The sequence below is a fragment of the Leucopleurus acutus genome (genome assembly GCF_964270905.1).
Source record: "Leucopleurus acutus genome assembly, chromosome: 10".
NCBI lineage: Eukaryota > Metazoa > Chordata > Mammalia > Artiodactyla > Delphinidae > Leucopleurus > Leucopleurus acutus.
In genome coordinates this window covers 57,437,741-57,458,765 of record NC_139153.1, presented here as the reverse complement: position 1 = coordinate 57,458,765, position 21,025 = coordinate 57,437,741, and the positions used below count along the sequence as shown (strand labels likewise).

Genomic DNA, 21,025 nt, shown 5'->3' with positions numbered 1-21,025 from the left:
TGGCTATTATATTGTGCTGCAATAAATACTGGGGTGCATGTATTTTTTGAATTATGGTTTTCTCTGGATACATGCCCAGGGGTGGGACTGCTGGATCATACGGTAGCAGCTCTATTTTTAGTTTTCTGAGGAACCTCCATACTATTCTCCATAGTGGCTGAACCAATTTACATTCCCACCAACACTGAGGAGGGTTTCAATTGACTTCTGTTCATGAATTCCTAAAAGTTCTGTGTAGTTTGGACAGAAACACTTTACCTGTCTTATATGTTACAAACATTTTCTCCCAGTTCACTATCTGATTTTAATAAGGACAAACAAAACAATTATCATGTGGTCAAATATATCATCTTTCTTTTACTGTTGGATTTCTCTACCTTCTTTGAAAAATTACCTTCAATCACTGGATTATACAAATAATCTTCAAGATTTTCTACTACAATTCATTTTAACATTTAAATCCTGAATTGATTTATTATTTCTTTCTGAATATGATAAGATAGCAACTTTATTTAGCTCCCAGTATTCAGTCAAATCTTCTAATACTATATACTAAATTTTCCCATTTAAATGAATTAACACCTTTAATGAAATAATCCGCTTATGTTATTCAGGTGGTAAATTCTCATATATCCTTACAAATTTCTGGACTCATTAGTCTGTTTTTCTGATCTATTTGTCAATTCCTATGCCAACTTCATACTGTATTAGCTATGCTGACTTGACAGCAATTTGTAAATATTCAGTTATCAAAACACTATGGTGGGTTTCCCTGGTGGCGCAGTGGTTGAGAATCTGCCTGCCAATGCAGGGGACACGGGTTCGAGCCCTGGTCTGGGAAGGTCCCACATGCCGCGGAGCAGCTAGGCCCATGAGCCAACTACTGAGCCTGCGCGTCTAGAGCCTGTGCTCCGCAACAAGAGAGGCCGCCCCCACTTGCCGCAACTAGAGAAAGCCCTCGCACAGAAATGAAGATCCAACACAGCCATAAATAAATAAACAAACAAACAAATAAATAAATAAAAATAAAGGAATTCCCTTTAAAAAAAAAAAAACACCATGGTATTAGCACAGGAACAGTCAAGCCCCTCACCCCCGCACCCAGCTAGGAATTCTGAATTATAATTATCTTTGTTTTGTTATTCTCTGGTATTTATTATATCTTTATCTTTTCATTAATATACAATTTACATATAGTAAATAAAAAAATATCAGGTGTAGAGTTTAATACTTCTGAAAAATACATGTACTCTTGTAAAGCAACCCCAGTAAGATACAGAATATTTCTACCATCCATGTTGTTGTGGCTCTGGTATCTATTTTTCTCTATAAACTTTATAATTACCCAGTTCACACTGATACCAACCCCCCCACACACACAAACACACATGCAATAAAACTAGTAGGCTTCATACTTGGAAGTGACATTTTTATAATACTAAGTATGCAAAACAAAGAACATGGTGTATAATTTTGAATATTTTTTAGTGACTTTTCACTATTCATTTATAATTTAATTTATTTGTGATCAGGGAATATTAACTGTATAATTTTCACAACTTTTTAATTTTTAAAGATTTTCTTTTTGGCCGTGTACATAAACCAACTTTTGCATAATATTTACAAAAGGATGCATATTCCCTATTTGCAAAATGCAATTTTGAAATGTGATAATTTAATGATTAAATTATGAATAATTATTAAAGTATATGATAATGTAATGAATTAATATCATCTATAATCTTTATTACTTTTTGACTTCTAGATCTATTAATTTCTGAAAAAGATGTATTGAAATAGCCTATTAAAGAACCATGTTGCTCTGGTTGCTCTGCTTTTTAAGTTAGGCTACCATATTTGCTTCATAAACATCCTAAACTCTGAAATTGTTTAAAAATACGGAACAGTGTTCTATACCCAAGGACTAAAAATCAAAAACAAACCAAAATTAGAAAATGACAAAGCAAATTCAATTTTGAAAACTATTGGTTTCACAGCTAGAAAGGGCTAATTCACATTTCAAAACACCTAAGGTGCTTAAAATCCTTTACTCAAAGTCAATTATAAATATTAGTAAGATAAGTACTACCAAAACACACAAAAATGTTATTAATTAGTGATAAAGTCTGAAAAAAAAAAAAACTTACCATCATGGGAAAAACTACTGCAGCAGCCGAAGCTTTTATCACCCACAAGAGGATCAGACAGGTGAGCTGGACGACTGTGAAGACGTGGACCTTCCAGAGGGGCACGTAGTGGAGGTAAATCAGGTCGGGCTGGTGCTTAGCAGGCATTCCAAATAATTTTATACGGTCAAAAAACTGGATATCGAATGGAAAGCAAAACAAGAAAAAGTTTTCAACAAAAATATCATTTCTGTTACTTAGGAAAAGAAATTGTATTCTGCTTTAGGGTTTTGTGATTTAAACTCTAACTTCCCTGATATGCCGTGATAACACAGGAGAATGTTTCAGTTTACAACATCTTGATCCAAGGAGAAAAAAAAAAAAATCAAGGCAACCACTTAAACAAATGTAATTCATTAATCAGAAAACTCAAGTCAAAATGTTTTAAATTGGGGAATTAAAATATTTTGATAAATTTATCTGCTATAACCAAATGTACAAGTCATTTAATCTCTCTGACCTTGTTTTCTAATATGTAAAATAAAAGAGTAACAATCTCCCAAGGTACTTTCTAAGTCTAACATTACCAATTTTATGAAAATAACCTGAGGTAACAATTACTAATTTTTCACCCACTGAAAAGGAAACTATGAGCCAATCCCTTGGTCCTTTTGAGCTTTAATTTCCTCATTTATAAACCGGGAATAAGATCAGCCCTACGTAACTCACAAAATTGTTGTAAAACAATCAGCTGAGTTAATGAGATCATCTCTTGACCACTGGAGAGTAGATACTGGACTGTGTTGAAAAAAAAAAATGCTGGTGCGTCTGAGATACCCGGCAGCCGGAAGCCGGCAGCTCGGGACCACACGCTGCTTACGGCCGGGACTGGGTGAGTGGTGCCAACCCTGCCTGAGCAGCTACACGTTCTACACTAAGGCTGGATTCACACAAATCCTAATTCATTCTATCAGCTTGTTTCCCAAGAAATACTATAAATAAGACAAAACAGAGTAGTGAAAACACTAGATTCTAGCCTTGGCTCCACTGCTTACTTAGTTAAAAACCTTCAGTAAGTCTATTTCTGTTTCATGATTTACAAAATTAGTACTTCTTCCTTTCATATCCCAAAGTTGTTTTGAGGATCACAGAAAATCATCTGTATACTAGGCTCTATAAACTGTACTGCACCATACAAATGGCAGGTATTACCATGGTTATAGAAGACTAATATCTACATTTTCTTTTTAAGCAACTGAAATTACTGTTCTAACATGTCAGAAATAGCCCCTTTTCCCCCATTCCAATCCTTTTGATCCTCCCTCTTACTATACTAGTCTTCATTGATAGTTACCTTTCATTAGCTTCAATTAAAAATAGGTAAGGACATAACAGTTCATGATCTCACTCTCAGGGGGGAAAAAATGTTCAGTAAGCAATAATTACTTGGAAAATGTGGATTTGAAGTCACTAGTTAACCTGCCCCCGAAATATCAGAGAATAAATCACTACCATCAGAAAAACAATCATTGCAAATATAAAATGTTTAAGTTTTTTTTACAAAGTTATTAAATGCTTAAGACTTGCCTGGATTCCTTTTAATGAGGAAACTCCCATATAAAGGAAAACACCATACAGAACAGGCATTGGAATAAACTGTAAGTAAAATGACCACAATTAGAACCCATGTTACCAGAACAATTTCACATAAAAAATACATAAAAACATAGTCAGTGCCTATGAGATAGAGTTAAAAGATCTTTCAGTGATGAGACTTTTCTATAACAAAGAAAAATGCTAGTTAACAATAACCTCCTTGAAGAATCATTTACCATCTACATGTTCCCTCCTAAGAAGGGACTGTGTTCCGTGGTTAAGAGCAGAAGTACTACAATCAGACTACTTGGCCTAAAAACCCAGTTTACCTCTTCTTGAGCCTTAATCTCTCTATTTTAGTTTCTGTATCAGATTGCCTTGAAGATTAAAAAACTTCAAATTCATAAAATATTCAGAAAAGCACATGGTACATATCAATCACTCAAAAAGGGTTAGCCATTATTATTACTATCACTACCCCTACAGTGACTGCTATACAATACCATTTACAATATGTATAATAAATAAACACCAGCCTGAAAAAGAATGTCCTTGTTACTTTGGCAGTTAGGGGGATCCCAAACTGCCTACCTAGTCCATGCCCAGACATCCCACAGGAAAGCCAGCAACAGGCCCCATTCATTGATTCAAACACCACAATCAGCACTCACCCAAGGGAGAGACCTATAAGGAAAAAAGACCTAACAGCCAGAGGAGAATCACACTCATTCCCTAGTAAACAACCTCATATGTCCTTAACTAAGGACCGTGGGAGAAAAGAAAACATATCAAAAATCTAATCAGTATCCTCAGGGAATCTCAAGAAAATATTTAATCCATAAAGCAACTTCAGAATGCTACGAGAAATGAATAACCAGAATGAAAAAAAAAAACTCCCAGAAATTAAAGATACAATTATCAAAATAATTTAAAAGAATTTTGTAACAACGATTTTGATAAGACTAAAGAGATCAATAAAATGATAAAGAAAATAGAGGAAATTTTAACAGTAAGAGAGAGTAGAGAAGAGGAATGTAACAACATATCTGGAAAGTCTAGTATCTGTCTAATTGAAAGTGAAGAAATATCTAAGAGAAAATAAAGAAAAGGAAATAAACAACTGAAGAACACTCCCACAGTTAAAGGCATAAGTTTCTAGAGTAAAATGACCCACAGAGAGAGAAGCAAGGTAAATTAAAAGTTTCTATTTACCTAAATATCCTAGTGAAATTTCCAAACTCTAAGAGTAAAAAGGATATTTTGGTAGCTTCTAGAAAGGAAAAAGATGCTTCTGAAGACACAAAAACCAAATAGATATCAGACCTCTTACTAGAACCACTGATCTCTAGGCAACAATAACTTTAAGACTCAAAGAAAAATAAATTTGAAATTTGAAATGAATATCCATCTATCAATCATAGAGGGTAATTTTGAAACATGCAAGAACTCTGAAAATTTACTAATTATGGTACCAGACATGAAAAAATTACTCAAGGAATTCCTTTAGAGATACAAAAAAGAAATACAAGAAAAAGTGGAACCTGTATATGTACTTTTTTTTAAGTAAGAGAAGTCAACAAATATTAAGAAAACTTCTCAGGTCTTGCGGCTTGGACTATTATTCTGAAACCGCAGGAGTCTGGGGAAATAAGGGTTATTTCTGCCTCCACGCAGGCTGATCACACCGCCTAGTCCTCAGCGAATATTTATTTCATCATAATACTGATTACGTGTTCCCAGAGGGCTTACATTGCTATAATTTAACTTACAGAAAAAGCACAGAGTGTAAATGTTGGTAACCTTTACAATAATAATAAAACTAAAAACACAGCCAACCAAAAACAACTGATGAAAGGGAGAATGGGATGTTTGGGGTAAATCCTCATGAAAGACATAAACTTAGGTCAGAGGCTCTCAAGTTTTTGGTCTCAGGACCCCTTTATACTCCTAAAAAGTACTGAGGACCCTCCCCCCAAATACTCTTACGTGGAAAATATATATATATATATATATATATATATATAGAGAGAGAGAGAGAGAGAGAGAGAGAGAGAGAGAGAGAGAAAGAGAGAGAGAGAGAGGGAGACATAGGTATAGATATATAAACAGGTATATAGGTATGTGGGAAATAGATATTCACCATATTAGAAATTAAAAGAAAAATTTTAAATAGTTTTTTTATTTTATTTTTGGCTGTGTTGGGTTGCTACACGCGGGCTTTCTCTAGTTGCAGAGGGCAGGGACTACTCTGTGTTGCAGTGCACAGGCTTCTCATTGCAGTGGCTTCTCTTGTTGCAGAGTACGGGCTCTAGGCACATGGGCTTCAGTAGCTGTGGCGTACGCGGACTCAGTAGTTGTGGCGCACGGGCTTAGTTGCTCCACAGTATGTGGGATCTTCCCAGAACAGGAATCAAACCCGTGTCCTCTGCATTGGCAGGCAGATTCTTAACCACTGCGCCAGCAGGGATGTCCCAATAGTTATTTTTAAACTCACTTCGAAATAATAATAAACCTATTACAAGTTAATATAAAAAACATATTTTTACTGGAAAACTATAATTTCCAAAGAACATAAGATTAGGTGAGAAGGGCAGCGCTGTTCTGTATTTCTGTAAATCTCTTTAACGGGTGGCTTAACAGAAGACGACTACACTCTCATATCTGCACCTGCATTAAATCTGCTACAATACATCGTTCTGGCCAAAGTCTATGAAGACAACCCGGCCTCAACACAGTCACATAAATGGGAAAGGGAGGCTCTGCAGACCCCGGACAGAGTGTCAGGGACTCCCAGAGGTCCTTGAACTAGACTTTAAGAATCACTGTCTTAGGCAAAGAGATTCAGTCTAAAGATAATAAAGTGAAAAATAAAATTATAAAAGTATATAAATCTATAATGGTGTTAACTAACAAAATAACTTAAAAAACAAAGGAGTAAAAAGTTTACCTCTGGAGAGTTGCTTTTGGAAAGTGAGAGAAAATAGACTAACTTTTTATTTTAGAGCTTTCTTGATATTCTACTTGAATTTTTCTGCCTATAAGCAGTTAATACTTAATAATTTTTAGAACTACTTAAAAAATGTAAAGGGCAACCTTCATCAGGAGACGCAGCATCCCCATAAGACTGCACTTCATATTTCTCCTCTTGTCCCAAGCACCTCTAACAATATACTCACCACTATGCAGTAATTGCCCATTTGCCTTTCTGTTTCACCAAGTAGATTGCCAAGTTTTTCAAAGTAGACAATAAAGTGTCCTATTTATTATTGTTGCCCCAGTACTTAATAGCACAGAAAGTACTCAACAAATATTTGGTCAATTAATTGGCTCCATGAAAGGAGGCCAAAGAATTCTAGTATTAACTACAATTCTTTTAGTTAATATGTAACACACACACACATACACACTCCACGTTTGTACCCTAATTTATAAATAGTTTACAACTTTTTACTTATTTTCTTTACAACAAACATAACTGAAACACCAAAAAAAATGGAGTTGAGCTCTTCCATGATGAATAGAAGATTTAAGATTAGATACTTAGCTACGTTTGCTATGGCTATTGTTTTTTATTAAATCACTAGATTAGGTAGAATGTGTACAGTAAAGATCAGATGTGACTAAAAGAGGTTTATCATAAAGTATAATTTCTTACATGCTTCATTTATAGTATTAGCTCGTTTTGTTTTCCTAATGAGTGTTACTACTCATATTTCATTTAATACATTCATTTCATTAATACGTTCTTTGTCAGGAAGAATGTATTAATTCAATTAATAGCAATATTATTTTTTACATTGTGGTCAAATAACTGTTTCATCTATCTTTCAATATTATTTCCTCTAATATGCTTATAAAATCCTCTGGTATATTCTTCTTTTAGATCATAACTAAGCCATGGATTAACTCCTTCCTAAACTCTATAGTCTTTAATACTACCCTTTTACATTATTATTATTTTTTGTTTGTTTAAACTACATTATTTTTTAAAAGGATACAATCTAACACTGATGCCTACTACACTAACCACCATTCCAAAACATTATTTTCCAAGTAAATTCTAGGAAATGAAACTAATTTTAGATATTTTAATGTTTCATTTTCATACAACCAAGTATAAATTTTATGATAAAGAAAGATTTTAAAACATTGCAATAAAGAGATTTTTTACCTTTAGTACTGAAGTCATGAACACAGACAGGCCCATTAGAATAAAAATCATTAGCCCTGTAACCCGCTGTTCACGAATTCCCAAAAACTTGGGTTGTTCCCCTGGAGCAGAACACTCAGATTCAACTTTTAGGCTGTTGACATGACTTATTGACAACACTGTTGCAGCCACAAACCATGGAAGTCCCATGACAGAGCAAACTCCCAACATAACACCAACCACGAGCAAGTCAAGGTGATAGCCAGCTCCTTTCTGAAAAGTGAAACAAACATGAATATTTGTAAGCCTATATTGTTCTTTTAGGTTAAAACTCTATACTACTTATAAAGAGAGAAGAAATTAATTTTCACCATCTCCAACTCAAAGAAACAATTCTTGGGACAAAATTTTAAAATTACCTTCAACTTGTGCTCCTTTCTGTTTATGATTACAGCTGTAATTTGTTGATCCATAAAGATGAGAATGGTACAAAGCAGAGCTGGAATAGCAGCTATTAATAAGGTCCACCAAGGATTTTCTCCCAAAGGGCTTATGATCCAGCCCCTATTTGTATCAGTAGGCTGTTAAAACATTTAAGGATTAAAAGAAGGAAAGAAAAAAAAGCTTCCTTCTCCTACTGCACAAAATTTCCACAGCACAGACTGTGTCTACCCCAACAAATGCCAAGGGATCGGAAAGGACTGGATTAAATATTGGGATATATTGTGAATTATTTGCAGAGACAGCCATAGGAATTCTCATCCCTAGAGGCAGGTCTCTTGTCCCCGTGACTCAGCCACTCTTTCCACCTAGAAGGAGAGTCTATTTCCTCCCCTTGAACCTGGGAATAAGGCCAAAGTAACCCTGTGATTTCTGAGTCCTGATCTCAAGGGACCCTGCTGCTTCTTCTCTAACCCTTCTGGAACCCTGAGATTAAGCTCTGAGTAAGCCTGGATAAGCTTTCTTGAGGATGAGACACAATGTGATGAGACACAATGTGATGAGACAGGGGTGGGAGGCAATTACCCAGCTTCTTCAGCCGTCTGAACTGAGCACCCAGACATGCTCCCATCAAGGCAATAAAGACTGCACCCACGTATAAGATCTCAAACCAGGAGACCAGAGTACTACCCAGTTAAGCCTAGTCCCAAATGTCGCAGATTTATGAACAAAAAAAGTGTTGTCGTTTAAAGATATGATGTTTTGGGAGGTTTGTTATGCAGGAATAGATAAGTGAAGTAGAGTGTCCTTTCAACACATGCCTATCTACTTCATATAAAGTGAAATCAATCTACCTACTAGATCAACTCCTAATCTAAACTGCTTTGGAGATCCTATAGACTAGTGAGCTTGTCAGGGTCAGTACTAAAGTAGAACTGGGCCTCGCTACACTATTTTTCCAAAGCATTGGCTGACAAAAATCTGGCACTTTAAAAATCTATTTCAATGCTGTAACATAAAATTTTTTTATAATAAAACATTTTTAGAGATCATAAGAGTTTAGCATTCTTGGAGGATATTGGATATATTGAAATTTAAATGCTTCTATTACTTAGATGTCATATTAAGCCTGTTTTTTCTACATGAAAACATCTGTCAACACAAAAGGGAAATTTACTGTTTTTGAATACAGATATTATAATTTTCCCACACTGATATACATTATACTGCTTCATATTCAATACTGCACATGAATAAATATGTTTTATGTATACAATGCATATATTCTTAACTGTTTCTTAACTTGTTTCCCCAAGTGTATTTTAAACCCCTTGAAATCAGTTTGCTACTTGAAAGCTAGATAAATGAATAACAAGGATATATTTGGAACCAGAATAAGGAAATGGCACCAGGATTACAGGAAATTACATTAATATAATTTATAGTTTTGTCTATTTGTAAGACTTGGTAAAAACAGAATGACTTTGATATAGTCACCTCTTAACGGCCTAAAATCTTTAGTGGCTCAATATCTATGCTTTTAAACAAAGGTCTCCAAAACTTTTTAAATTATATACTCTTGGGGCTTCCCTGGTGGGGCAGTGGCTGAGAGTCCGCCTGCCGATGCAGGGGATGTGGGTTCGTGCCCTGGTCCGGGAGGATCCCGCATGCCGCGGAGCGGCTGGGCCCGTGAACCATGGCCACTGAGCCTGCGCGTCCGGAGCCTGTGCTCCGCAACGGGGGAGGCCACAGCAGTGAGAGGCCCACGTACCGCAAAAAAAAAAAAAAAAAAAAAATTATATACTCTTAGCAGCAAAAAAATATATACCCAATGATGCTATACTCATTTATGTATTATGTTACTTATAATTATCCTTATAGTGAAATTCATACAATAAATATTATAAAGCTTAATATTTCTTATTTTTAGATAAAACTATAAATAGATTTATACAATTTTGTGGATCATTTTCCACCTCTACTTTTGAGCACCCTGGTTTTTAAAATAATGTTATTTTTCAATCCCAGAGAGAGAGAACAGACTAAATTTATCTTCGTTATATTCCTTATTCCTAATCCCCTTTAAATCTTCTGCTTATAAAAGAAGTCATATAATTAGTTAAATGTAAATATAAGCAGTGACACAAATATTTGACTATTAAAAATTTCCAGAAAGTATTCAAAAGCTACCACCTCTAACTTAGAAGGGAAAATAATTATCAAATGCTGTGTTATGCACATGATATACTGTATACAAAAGAACTGTAGTTTGCTAATGAAACCAAAGAGTTCATGGATGCTCAGATTAAGTATCATTTTTCTTGTGGAAAAAAAAATTGATTCTCTCTTGATTCTGCTGGGAAGTGTTACACAAAGCTTTCCAATTACTGTCAGATATACCACCCTTCTAAAAATTTTAATGAGGATCCCCTTGCCACTCTTATAAATTCAAGTTTGAGTTACTCCTTTATAAAGGAATAAAGAATGTTTCTTTCACCTGGAAAGTATATTGTGAACTCCAGCTATGAGAGAAGGGTCAAAAATTTTAAATGACTCCCAACTCCTCACCATGAATATTTTCATTCACTCTACCTGATGGGCCAGCTTTGATACCTTCTTGCTTATTTCCTAAATATGTTCACTTGTCTCTGTTCATCCTTTCATTTTTTTATATATGTGAGGCATATATATAATTTTTGCTTTCAAAGCATCAGCTCTTCAGAGAGACTATGCATATTTTAGAAATAACTACTTAGGAGGCGGTATCTCACTTTAAAGTACTTTGGTATTCCCAAGTAACAAATAGCCAAGTGTTTTAATCCTTACCTCGAATTTTTCAGGAACATGAAGTTTAGGAGATGGAACTCCTACAAGGTAGTCAATTGCAACCATTATTACTATGGTGAGAAATACAGCAAAGTCACTGATTGTCGATCGCACCTATGTCAAAGGGGTTTCGTTAGTATAAACACAAAAATACTATGTGTCCTTTCTAAATAATTCATATCTTCATATCTTTCACAGACTAAAATATGCCACTAGAAAGTGTGAATGAGGTTTTTTTTAATTAGTGACAATGTATCAGTGAAATACATTTATAACTAATATTTTTTGCAAAAGATAAGAAACACATTTGACAACTAACCTATCATCTCTCATGATAGCATTGTCTTCCTACTGTTAGCTCAGACATGGAATATACACTTTTCACTATGAATAATTTCTTTATAGCTATATGACATAAAGTACTAACTTCAAACAATATCTTATTGTTTTGAAATAAACCAAACCAAGGAAATGAAAACTAAAAACATGACTATTACAAAAACTCCAAAATTAAACCCCAATTACCTTGGTAGGAAAATAGCGCTTGGTCTTAAACTGCTTGAGGAATGAAGACAGAAAAAATGTTGTGAAAAATAAGATGACACACCAAAAGAGCACATCTGGAATATAAGGTCCATGGAGACTACAAGCTGATCCTACAAATGTACCATGAAAGATTTTACATTCCTGAAAAAAGGGGAAAAAACAGAAAAAGGAAGGGATTGAAGGGGATTCTCAGAGAGCCAATAAATTACTAAGAACTTCTTTGACTCTAAGATGCTACTGATCATAAGGCACACCATTATTTTATGTTTCACTTAGAAAAAACACTATCAAGTCAACATTAACACACAATCAATTTTAAAACATATCCTGAGTTCAGAGAGGTCATGGTTTGACAAATCTGCATCTTAAGTCACTGAAATGAAATACTGTATTTTTGTCAAGTTATTCACATCATACACTCCACTCCTTTCTTTCAACTCCTTATTTCCTTTAGTGAAAGGCTCATATATCTCAATATAAGCCTTTTATTAATTCCCAAATATTTGTTTGCATTCTTGTTCAACAATTTCACTGTCTTTCCTTTACCTCTGAACAAGTTGCTTACAACAAAAGCTATAGAAAATTACGACTCTGCCTTTAGAATGCTGAATAAGAGATGGTTAAACTATTAAATTCGAATCAATAATAAAAACTGTGCTTGGCTTTTCTGACTTTTCTTTCTTTTTCTTTTAGTGAAGAAGGACATCAGCTCAGCTTTTATTTATTTATTTAGTTTTGGCTGTGTTGGGTCTTTGTTTCTGTGCGAGGGCTTTCTCTAGTTGCGGCAAGTGGGGGCCACCCTTCATCGCGGTGCTCGGGCCTCCCACTATCGCGGCCTCCAGATGCGCAGGCTCAGCAGTTGTGGCTCACGGGCCTAGTTGCTCCGCGGCATGTGGGATCTTCCCAGACCAGGGCTCGAACCCGTGTCCCCTGCATTGGCAGGCAGATTCTCAACCACTGTGCCACCAGGGAAGCCCCTTTCTGACTTTTCTGATGGTGAGATTAATGCATGGGACTGTGAGCAGTAAAGTGACCACTGAAATATTTCCATTAATAAAATCAATAATATAGTCAATAATATAACATAATACAATACAATTATAGAAATATATTGACTTGATTTTCCTCTGGGGGGAAAAATAACTGAAAGGCAACCAGAGATTAACAAAGGCACATGCAACTGAAGTCCTTTTTTCCTTACTTAGATTCTAATGAGACTCATTTTAAAAATACAACTCAGGGCTTCCCTGGTGGCGCAGTGGTTGAGAGACTGCCTGCCGGTCTGGGAAGATCCCACATGCCGCAGAGCGGCTAGGCCCAGCAGCCATGGCTAGGCTCAGCCATGGCCGCTGAGCCTGCGTGCCCGGAGCCTGTGCTCCGCAACGGGAGAGGCCACAACAGTGAGAGGCCCGCATACCACAAAAATAAAATACAACTCAGGTTTACTGAAAGAAAAACAAAGTTTCCATTATTCTCAATTTCTACGTGCTAAGATTAGTAATCCTACAATTTACAACATGGATCATAGAAATAAAAGCTATAGCTACACAAAAAAACCTAACATGGCCCTGATGGATATCAAGAAAATACACTGAAAAGACCATATACATAATCTAAAATATTAAGACATCCTATTCATCATGAAATGAGCTTTTTTAACAAATCACTTTCATATAGGCACCTCTATTAACTCTACCTCTTTCACAACAAAATAGACAGAGTTAATAAAATATTATTCTAATATAAAACAGTAAAGTAAGTAAACTAAGCTGATTACAGTAAACTAAGCTGATTACTGACACACAGTGCTTTACATCAGCACTGTCCCCAGAACTGTCTGTGATGATAAGATGTCAGGTATCTGCATCGTCCTGTACAGCCAGCCAGCAGCCAGTCACTCAACAGGACTGAGCACTTGGAACATGGCTAGTGAAGCCAAGAAACTGAACTTTTAATTAATTTTATTGAACGTACAGTTAAATAGACACATATGGCAGTGACTACTGTACCGGACAGTGCAGATGTAAATTATCAATGGGATAAAATTTCAGATGAAATCCCTCCAGTTACATATTTAGGAGCTATCACCCTTAGAGAGAAAAGAATGACCTACAATTGCTTACATGATATAAAAAGCACCAGAGAAGCTCAAGGGATCTTGGTTTTAATTGATATTGCCAGCATCACTGGACATCTTTATTTCTAAATCCCAACCTGGGAAGTGTCCAAAACAGGTATTTCTAGGGCTAGGACAACATTTCCCAACAGAATACAAAAATATGTATGTAATAGTGCTCAGTACCCAGTAGGTGCTCATTATATGTTTCTGTCCTTTTTCCTTTCCTTTCCTTTCCTTCAGTGCTGAAGTCATACTAGTCTCTACAAGGTAAACAGGTTCAGTACGAGCATTCCTCATCTTCTAAATAAGCAGTTGCCGGAGCAGATGGACTGATCAACAGAAGGCGCAAGTGGGTAAGAGCTGCTGGAACTGTCGACTTGAGGACCAGCAACTACAGGCCTATGAACTTATGAATCCAAGAGGAATTAGAAACCAGAAGATTATTCAAATCTTTTTAATAATTAATATCTTGGAAGCCAAATATAGTCCATCTTGATCTCCCTTCCTACCAGCTTCATTCTTTTCAACCTATACACTTCAGTACATGATAAATAAAAATGTGGTAACTTCTATTTGGTCAACACAACTCTATATTCTGAAAACATATGATATCCATCAATCAAGAAGGAAATTTAGGTTTACTAAGGAAAAGCTAAATAACAAGGTTACTGTTTGCACCAGCCTTCACTTCACATATACTCACAGAGACAGTGAGGTTCCCCCAGGGAATGTTGTGTGCCGTTACATTCCTTTCCTCCCACACCTTCAGAGTTTCATTGCCAGGGTTAGAAGGCTCAACACATACACATCTGAGAAATCAGAATTGGGTAGTTTTAACCATTCTGCATTTCATGTTTACATTTTATTAAATCAGTCACACAATGGAGTAGCTTTTAACTTCTTAACTTTTTTCCATGTTGCAAAGCATGGAGACTAAAAAGTGAAAATATCAGAAACAATGGAATGGAATAAAGTTTGGCTTATATAAATATAACAAAGCTAATAGAAATACCAATAAAATGTTTACTTAATGAAACTGGTTAGATATATCCCTTGGGGCAGTACTATTTTCTTTAAAAATCTGAGAAGACACCACCATGTTTAACACGGTCAGCCTCCACTAAATCTTACCACTTACCTCCATAGGAGCCGCTGCCGCCTTCCCATCTACACACACACAACATGCACTGGGAACCAGTATAAGTTATACTCCTACTAATTCTAGCCCTACCTGCTCATGCTCATCCTTTACTCATCTTAAGATCCATCCTTAAAGTAATAGGTAAAACATAGTTTTTCAGGACAGGACTAGGAGAGTCAAAGCAATCAGAGAGTTCAGTTCATATCCAGAACTATCTCACCTGCCTGAAAAAGCTAGAAACACATACATAAGCAAAGAAATCTCTAAATATGGATTTAAAAAATGAAAAGAAACAAGAATATTCTCAATTGGATTATGAGCTGTTTGAGAAAAGGCAGGTGGCTGGACTTTGGATTCAACTGAGGCTCTATCATTTACTAGCTGTTTGACCCAAGTCAAGTTTTAACCTCCACGAGCCTCAGTTTCTTCATACACAAAAGGGGCTACGATATGAATGGCGAACACTGACATGAATATATTACTCAACATTCCTAACACAGTGCCTGGTCACAGAATGTTAGCTGAACAAATGATGTTCACAGGTAGGAAACAGTGCTCTAACTGGTTGGCACTAGATATAAAAACCATGCTTTTTAAAGATCAAAGTAGCAGGGAAAGAGAGAAGACAACAAATAACATTTAAAAAATTAACTAGTTTAAGAACAAAGAAAATGACACAAAATAGATTTGGCATCAAAGTGTCACTAATATTTTCAAATAGGTCAATGTCTTATAGGAAGTTTCACATCCCTCCCTCCTCTGTGCATCAAAGTCGAGAGTGTGTGAGGACAGCGAGAGGAGGAGGGGTGTGAAGTGAGGGACTGGGGCCGAGGGGGGCAGGAGGAAGGAAGGCTTTTGGTAACCATGTTCCTCCAGGTAAGTTAATCAAATGCAGGCTCATGCTCATACCAACTGTGCTCAAGACAGCAAATACAGGCATCTACCTCGGTATGTCTAATTTTAATAACCTTTTTCAAGTTTAAACAAGCTTGCCAACCCTTTGTAACTATTATAATTACTTCTCAAATCCTATTTTATTCTAGAGTCCTAAAATATTTTCATTTCATGCTTTTCTTATCACAAAGAAAATAATCCACTAAACAACATACAACACTGCACTGAAATTACACTTTAAAATAACTTCCAATAAAAATGATCAAGTTTCAAAAACGTTAATGAAAATGCAAAACATGAAGAATATATAAATATATGGTGATTAGTTGCCAAACAACTGAATTTAAATTGGTCAATCCAATTTACACATAAAACCAAAAATACACACACTTGGACAAATTGTTTCAGTGAATAAAAATGACTGAATTTGTACAACCGCGTTTACATCCACTGTGTGCTTTGGTAAGATCTCATCTGTAACAAACAAGTCAACCTCCGTATTGCTAGTTGGGTAGTTATAGCTAGATATACAGTGAGCATCACATTGCAAAAAGTCCATTTTCTTTTGCTCAGACACCTCTGCAAAAATACATTTACTATTAGGGGAAACAGAAACACTTACGAGTAGCTGGTCAGTTCATCTAAATTGTTGTGCATATTAAATGCATATATTTCTCCTAAATGGAAGAGCTTCTCCAAAGCCTCATAGATGAATATGATGCAAATGAGAGCTGCGAAAGCCTCCTCAGTGAACCGGGTGATGTAACACACAAGGCTGCTTGCATCTGTCGCAACCAAAACAATGCACAAGAAAGAAGTCCACAGACCTATACTGGTTCTCAAAGACAGATAGGAAAGGTGATAATCTCTGTTTAGAAAGAAAAATGTGGACATGATCAACATATACATGCCAAACAGTACTGGTACTTAAAATTTTCATAACAAACAATAAGAACAGTATAAAAACTTAAGATTTCTAAAAGAGAACACATTACAGAATGACAAAATAATGACTAAAGAAAGCTCTATGTGTTTTTCTGCTTCAACTGAAGACTAGCTTCTTATTAGTAGACTTAATGATTATATTTTACTTATACAAAAGGTTTACAGTGAAAATCTACTAGGCAATAAATATTTTAAAAACAAAGATCTCACTTTAGAAATCAGTTATGAGGAGTAAATGACAGATAAGCAGCCTGTAGAACAAGTGGATGTATGTCGCTCTCTCTGAAGACCCAGATGCTCCAGCGTCAACACGGCAGCCACGCCCCAGCCCCACCACCACCAGCTCCTCTACCACCAGTATCACCACAGTGACTTCATTTTCCAATTCAATTTCAAATAAGAAATTACTACCAGTGAGTCTAAAACACTTGAGGCCACTACATTCTCTATTAATGTGTGTACTGTGCCAGATCAGAATCAGAATCAGCTTGTCCAGTGGCAAAAGAATCCAAACAAGAGAAATTAGTGAATCAAACATTTAACAGCATCAAGTTGTTTCAGACTAAAATATTCAACTGCATTTATCTCACAAAAGGAATAGTACTGCCATGTCAAATTCCGAGGCTACCAGCTCCAGTAATCTGCACTAACCCCACACTGTGAGCTGCAGCTCCCTCTGTGACACAGGCCTGCTGGGTAAAGTCAGCGTGAGCCTTCGAGATCCACTGCTTTCTAAACTTCCTTTAGAAGACCAACATACCGTATAATAAATAATTCAGATTAACTACCTTCTTACTAGGTTGAAATTTGCTAACACAAAGGACTTTTATTGTCCCTCAAGTGATTTTCTTATCAGCACTCAAATCCACTGATTTTAAATTCCAGGTGACTGGGGATGAGAGTAGGAGCCAGAGTAGGGTTGACCACACAGTAGCCCCAAAATATTGAAAATATGTATACTCATCAGATCCTCTTTTTCAGCTATTAAATATACAATGTACTTTTAACTAAAGTTAGTAACAATAATATATAATTATAAACATACATAAACAAATGTGACAAGTAGGTAACTATTACATACCTGCAGAATTTAAATAAAATTTTTTCAAACACTAAAACTGGACCTGTGCTCCCCAATATTGTTAGAGGTTGCCCAGCAAACAACGAATAGGCAATCCCAGTTAATGATGCTCCAAAAAGAGACTCTATTGCACTCTGTTTAAGGAAAAAAGAAACGAATAAAGGTAATACATCATAAATATATCTCTAACCTACTATAATACACATATATAAGATACCTGGAAAATAAAAATATTAATCAAGTGATTAAAAAAATAAAGCAAATGCAACTTTAAATCTCAAATTTAAATTTTAAATATGGAAAATTACAAATATATTTTAAATACATAGAAAAATTGTTTTGTTTTAGCATATTAAAGGTGAACTTTTATAATCAATCCTAATTTAAAACTCAGTACTACAGGAAGTAAGGAAAAAGGGGTAAATGGAAGATGGACACAGAGGCTCCAACCCTATCTATACATGTTTTACTTCTTAAGCCTATGGTGAGTATAAAGATGTATACATTATTTTGAATATTTTTGCATGTCTGAAATAGTTCATTTAAGAAAATAAAAAACATACTAAATGCTCGATGTGGTGTGCTACAAAAAAAAAGACTCCTTCAAGTAGATGAATAAGAAATTAGCATGCTCAAATTTGAAACTATCATTCTCAAACTTGCTTCTAAAGTGCAATTTCCCATACATTTTAAAGAAATTAATCTAATATGATGGGCTTAACCAACATATATAAAACATGAAATGCTTAACATAAATAATAGATGAAAAATCTCCTTAAAAAACTCCTAGAAACCATACATGAGGAAATATTATTATTAAAGTTTGGTAAAAATGATAAAATGAAAGACTCATAGAAAACCTTAAATCAAAGCTAGTAGGCCAATTTTGTTTCACTACCAACATTACATCCTAACTGATTAGGTTATCAGTTGCTAAGGCATATAGGCTATGACACTCGACAGAGGGGAGGGGTCAGAAAGAAAACGGTTTACCATTCACAAACATCAAGGTCAACTGGGATATACAATTAAGAAAGGAAAAGCCCATCATCGGTAAAGCAAAGACAAGACACTTGTGAGAAACAAGCCTCCTGGCACTTGAGAGGCAACCCAGCAGCAGGCAGAGAGCAGGGCTTCAGAACCAGATCTGAAGTAGAAGACTGCTTCCCACCAGGTGCTAAACCATGGCCGTATCTCAGACTTGTCCAGCCCAACTTTTCTCATTTTTAAATGTGGGTGATGATAGCCAGGAGAACTTAAAGAAGCAGTGTTTCTGAAAACACTAGCAAGCACACTGTCTGGCATATGGAATGCACTCAATAAATGGTAGCAATTATCATCATCAGTAATAAGAGCATGTTCCAAAATCAAAATCACAACATAAGAATAGTATGTAGTAAAAGTAACACTCAATTATTAGTATAAAAATAGGATCAAACCCACATACAAACTAGACTTTCGGCAAAATGAATAAGTGTTCATATTAATAATATATTTATGAATTGTATGAGATAAATTTGTTTTCCTGCCCACAGACAAACAAGAGATTGTCCTGGAAGACACTACTAAGCTATTATAAAATCTTTAGTTCAATTATAATATGTATATTTAGGAATGAATTTAGAGTTCAAATCAAAGGAAAAAAAGTCTAAACAACATCTAGAAATAGAAAGCAAAAAATTGAGCAGAGAAACAAGGAAATGGCAAATAAAGAAATGCTAATGGGGTGGGGAAGGCAGTTGGGCGCAAAATTACTTTCCCTCCTCAATGTTGTGTTGAAAGAGCAGAAACTTCCAGGTGAAGACCTTCCTTTCACCATTCCCCAAACCCCTCATTGCCACATTTACTAGGTTCTTTTACCCAGACCTACTTTTTCCCAATTTTTAAACTGTTTCTATGTTCATTCCCAAACTAAAACCTGTCTTTCCCTAAAGAAATCACAGCCCTCCCTATACTGCCCTAACTAACCCACATTCAAAAGCTTCCATTTTACCCACCAGAAGCCCTCCCCTAATCTCCCCCATACGCCTCTCCACTGTATAGCACTGAACAATCCCTGCTGATCTTCCTCCTTCTCTACACCTCTATTTTGGTTTTTACAAAATTACATCATCCTGACTCCTCTTTCAGAGCTCTGATTGTGCCTGTGTCTAATTCTCTGGGCCATTGTTCTCCTCATTCTCATCCTTCCTCCATTTCATAAATGGGGATAACTTCCCACACTTTTTTCCTCTCCTTCTCTCCCTTTACATTGTTAACCTCATTTATTTTCAGTTTCCCAATTTTCGTATTTCTTTCTTACCACTCTATAAATTCTGGAACTGCACCTCCTAATGTCTCCATTTCTACCTGAAGTTCCAATAAGGCATCTGAAAATAAACGCATCATCTCCATATCATTTCCCTCCATAGTATTTCCGATTTCTCTATTCTAAATTATTACAACTCCTACAGCTCTTCCTTTACCTCACTCACGTGTGGCACAGAACACCACGACATAGTAACTACATATATACTATCCTATCTTTTTCTCCTAGGTTAGGACCCTGAGGATAGATGACACATGCCCATGTCTTACCCTTGTCTATGTTCCTCTAGTGCCTAGAGCTCTATCACATGCACAGGGTATTAAACAGCAGGATGAGACGGGCAGGCAGTGAGTGACAGTCCAAGAGGAAAGAAACAGTATTTCCATGATGGTAACAGACAAGACACACTTCCTCAGGGACCAGCAGAGTTACATGTACAACTTGTGACAGCACATAAAGAAACTTACTAAAAATATCTATTTTGCTATAATAATATAAAAGAATCTAAATAATCAAAAATAAATTGAGTTGAAAGGAAATTTCAGTTGTCAGGTTTATCTCATGTTCAGCTTATGAAATACTTTAATTGAACAATTATTACTACTTAGAATTGGTTGGTTTTTAACCTTTTATCTGTAAAAAATAAATTTTCTCCAAACAGTAAATATCATTAAACAAAATATACTTAGGAATCACAAACTGTCTCATTTAAACGCCATTAAAATGTATATAAACAGCAACAAAAAAGTCTTTCCCAATTTCACGAAGCACTAGATGCTGTTCCAATATCAGGCCCCCACAGCCCCAATACAGTATCACTAAGAACAAAAAACATAAAAACTTTCATTCTAG

General features: G+C 35.6%; 1 protein-coding gene across 4 annotated transcripts in view; it reads right to left on the bottom strand.

Moving 5' to 3' along the window:
• The window catches only part of SLC4A7 (solute carrier family 4 member 7), a 121,893-nt gene that overhangs the window by 9,625 nt on the left and 91,243 nt on the right, over positions 1–21,025 (bottom strand). For all 4 annotated transcript variants that reach the window (XM_082848832.1, XM_082848833.1, XM_082848834.1 and 1 more), the window contains 9 exons: positions 17,866–17,999; positions 16,462–16,707; positions 14,508–14,613; positions 11,665–11,826; positions 11,140–11,253; positions 8,292–8,453; positions 7,894–8,145; positions 3,714–3,782; positions 2,148–2,321 (listed from right to left, as the gene is read on the bottom strand). In XM_082848832.1, the coding sequence (XP_082704958.1) occupies positions 2,148–2,321; positions 3,714–3,782; positions 7,894–8,145; positions 8,292–8,453; positions 11,140–11,253; positions 11,665–11,826; positions 14,508–14,613; positions 16,462–16,707; positions 17,866–17,999 (1,419 nt within the window). The remainder of the gene's footprint in view (positions 1–2,147; positions 2,322–3,713; positions 3,783–7,893; positions 8,146–8,291; positions 8,454–11,139; positions 11,254–11,664; positions 11,827–14,507; positions 14,614–16,461; positions 16,708–17,865; positions 18,000–21,025) is intronic.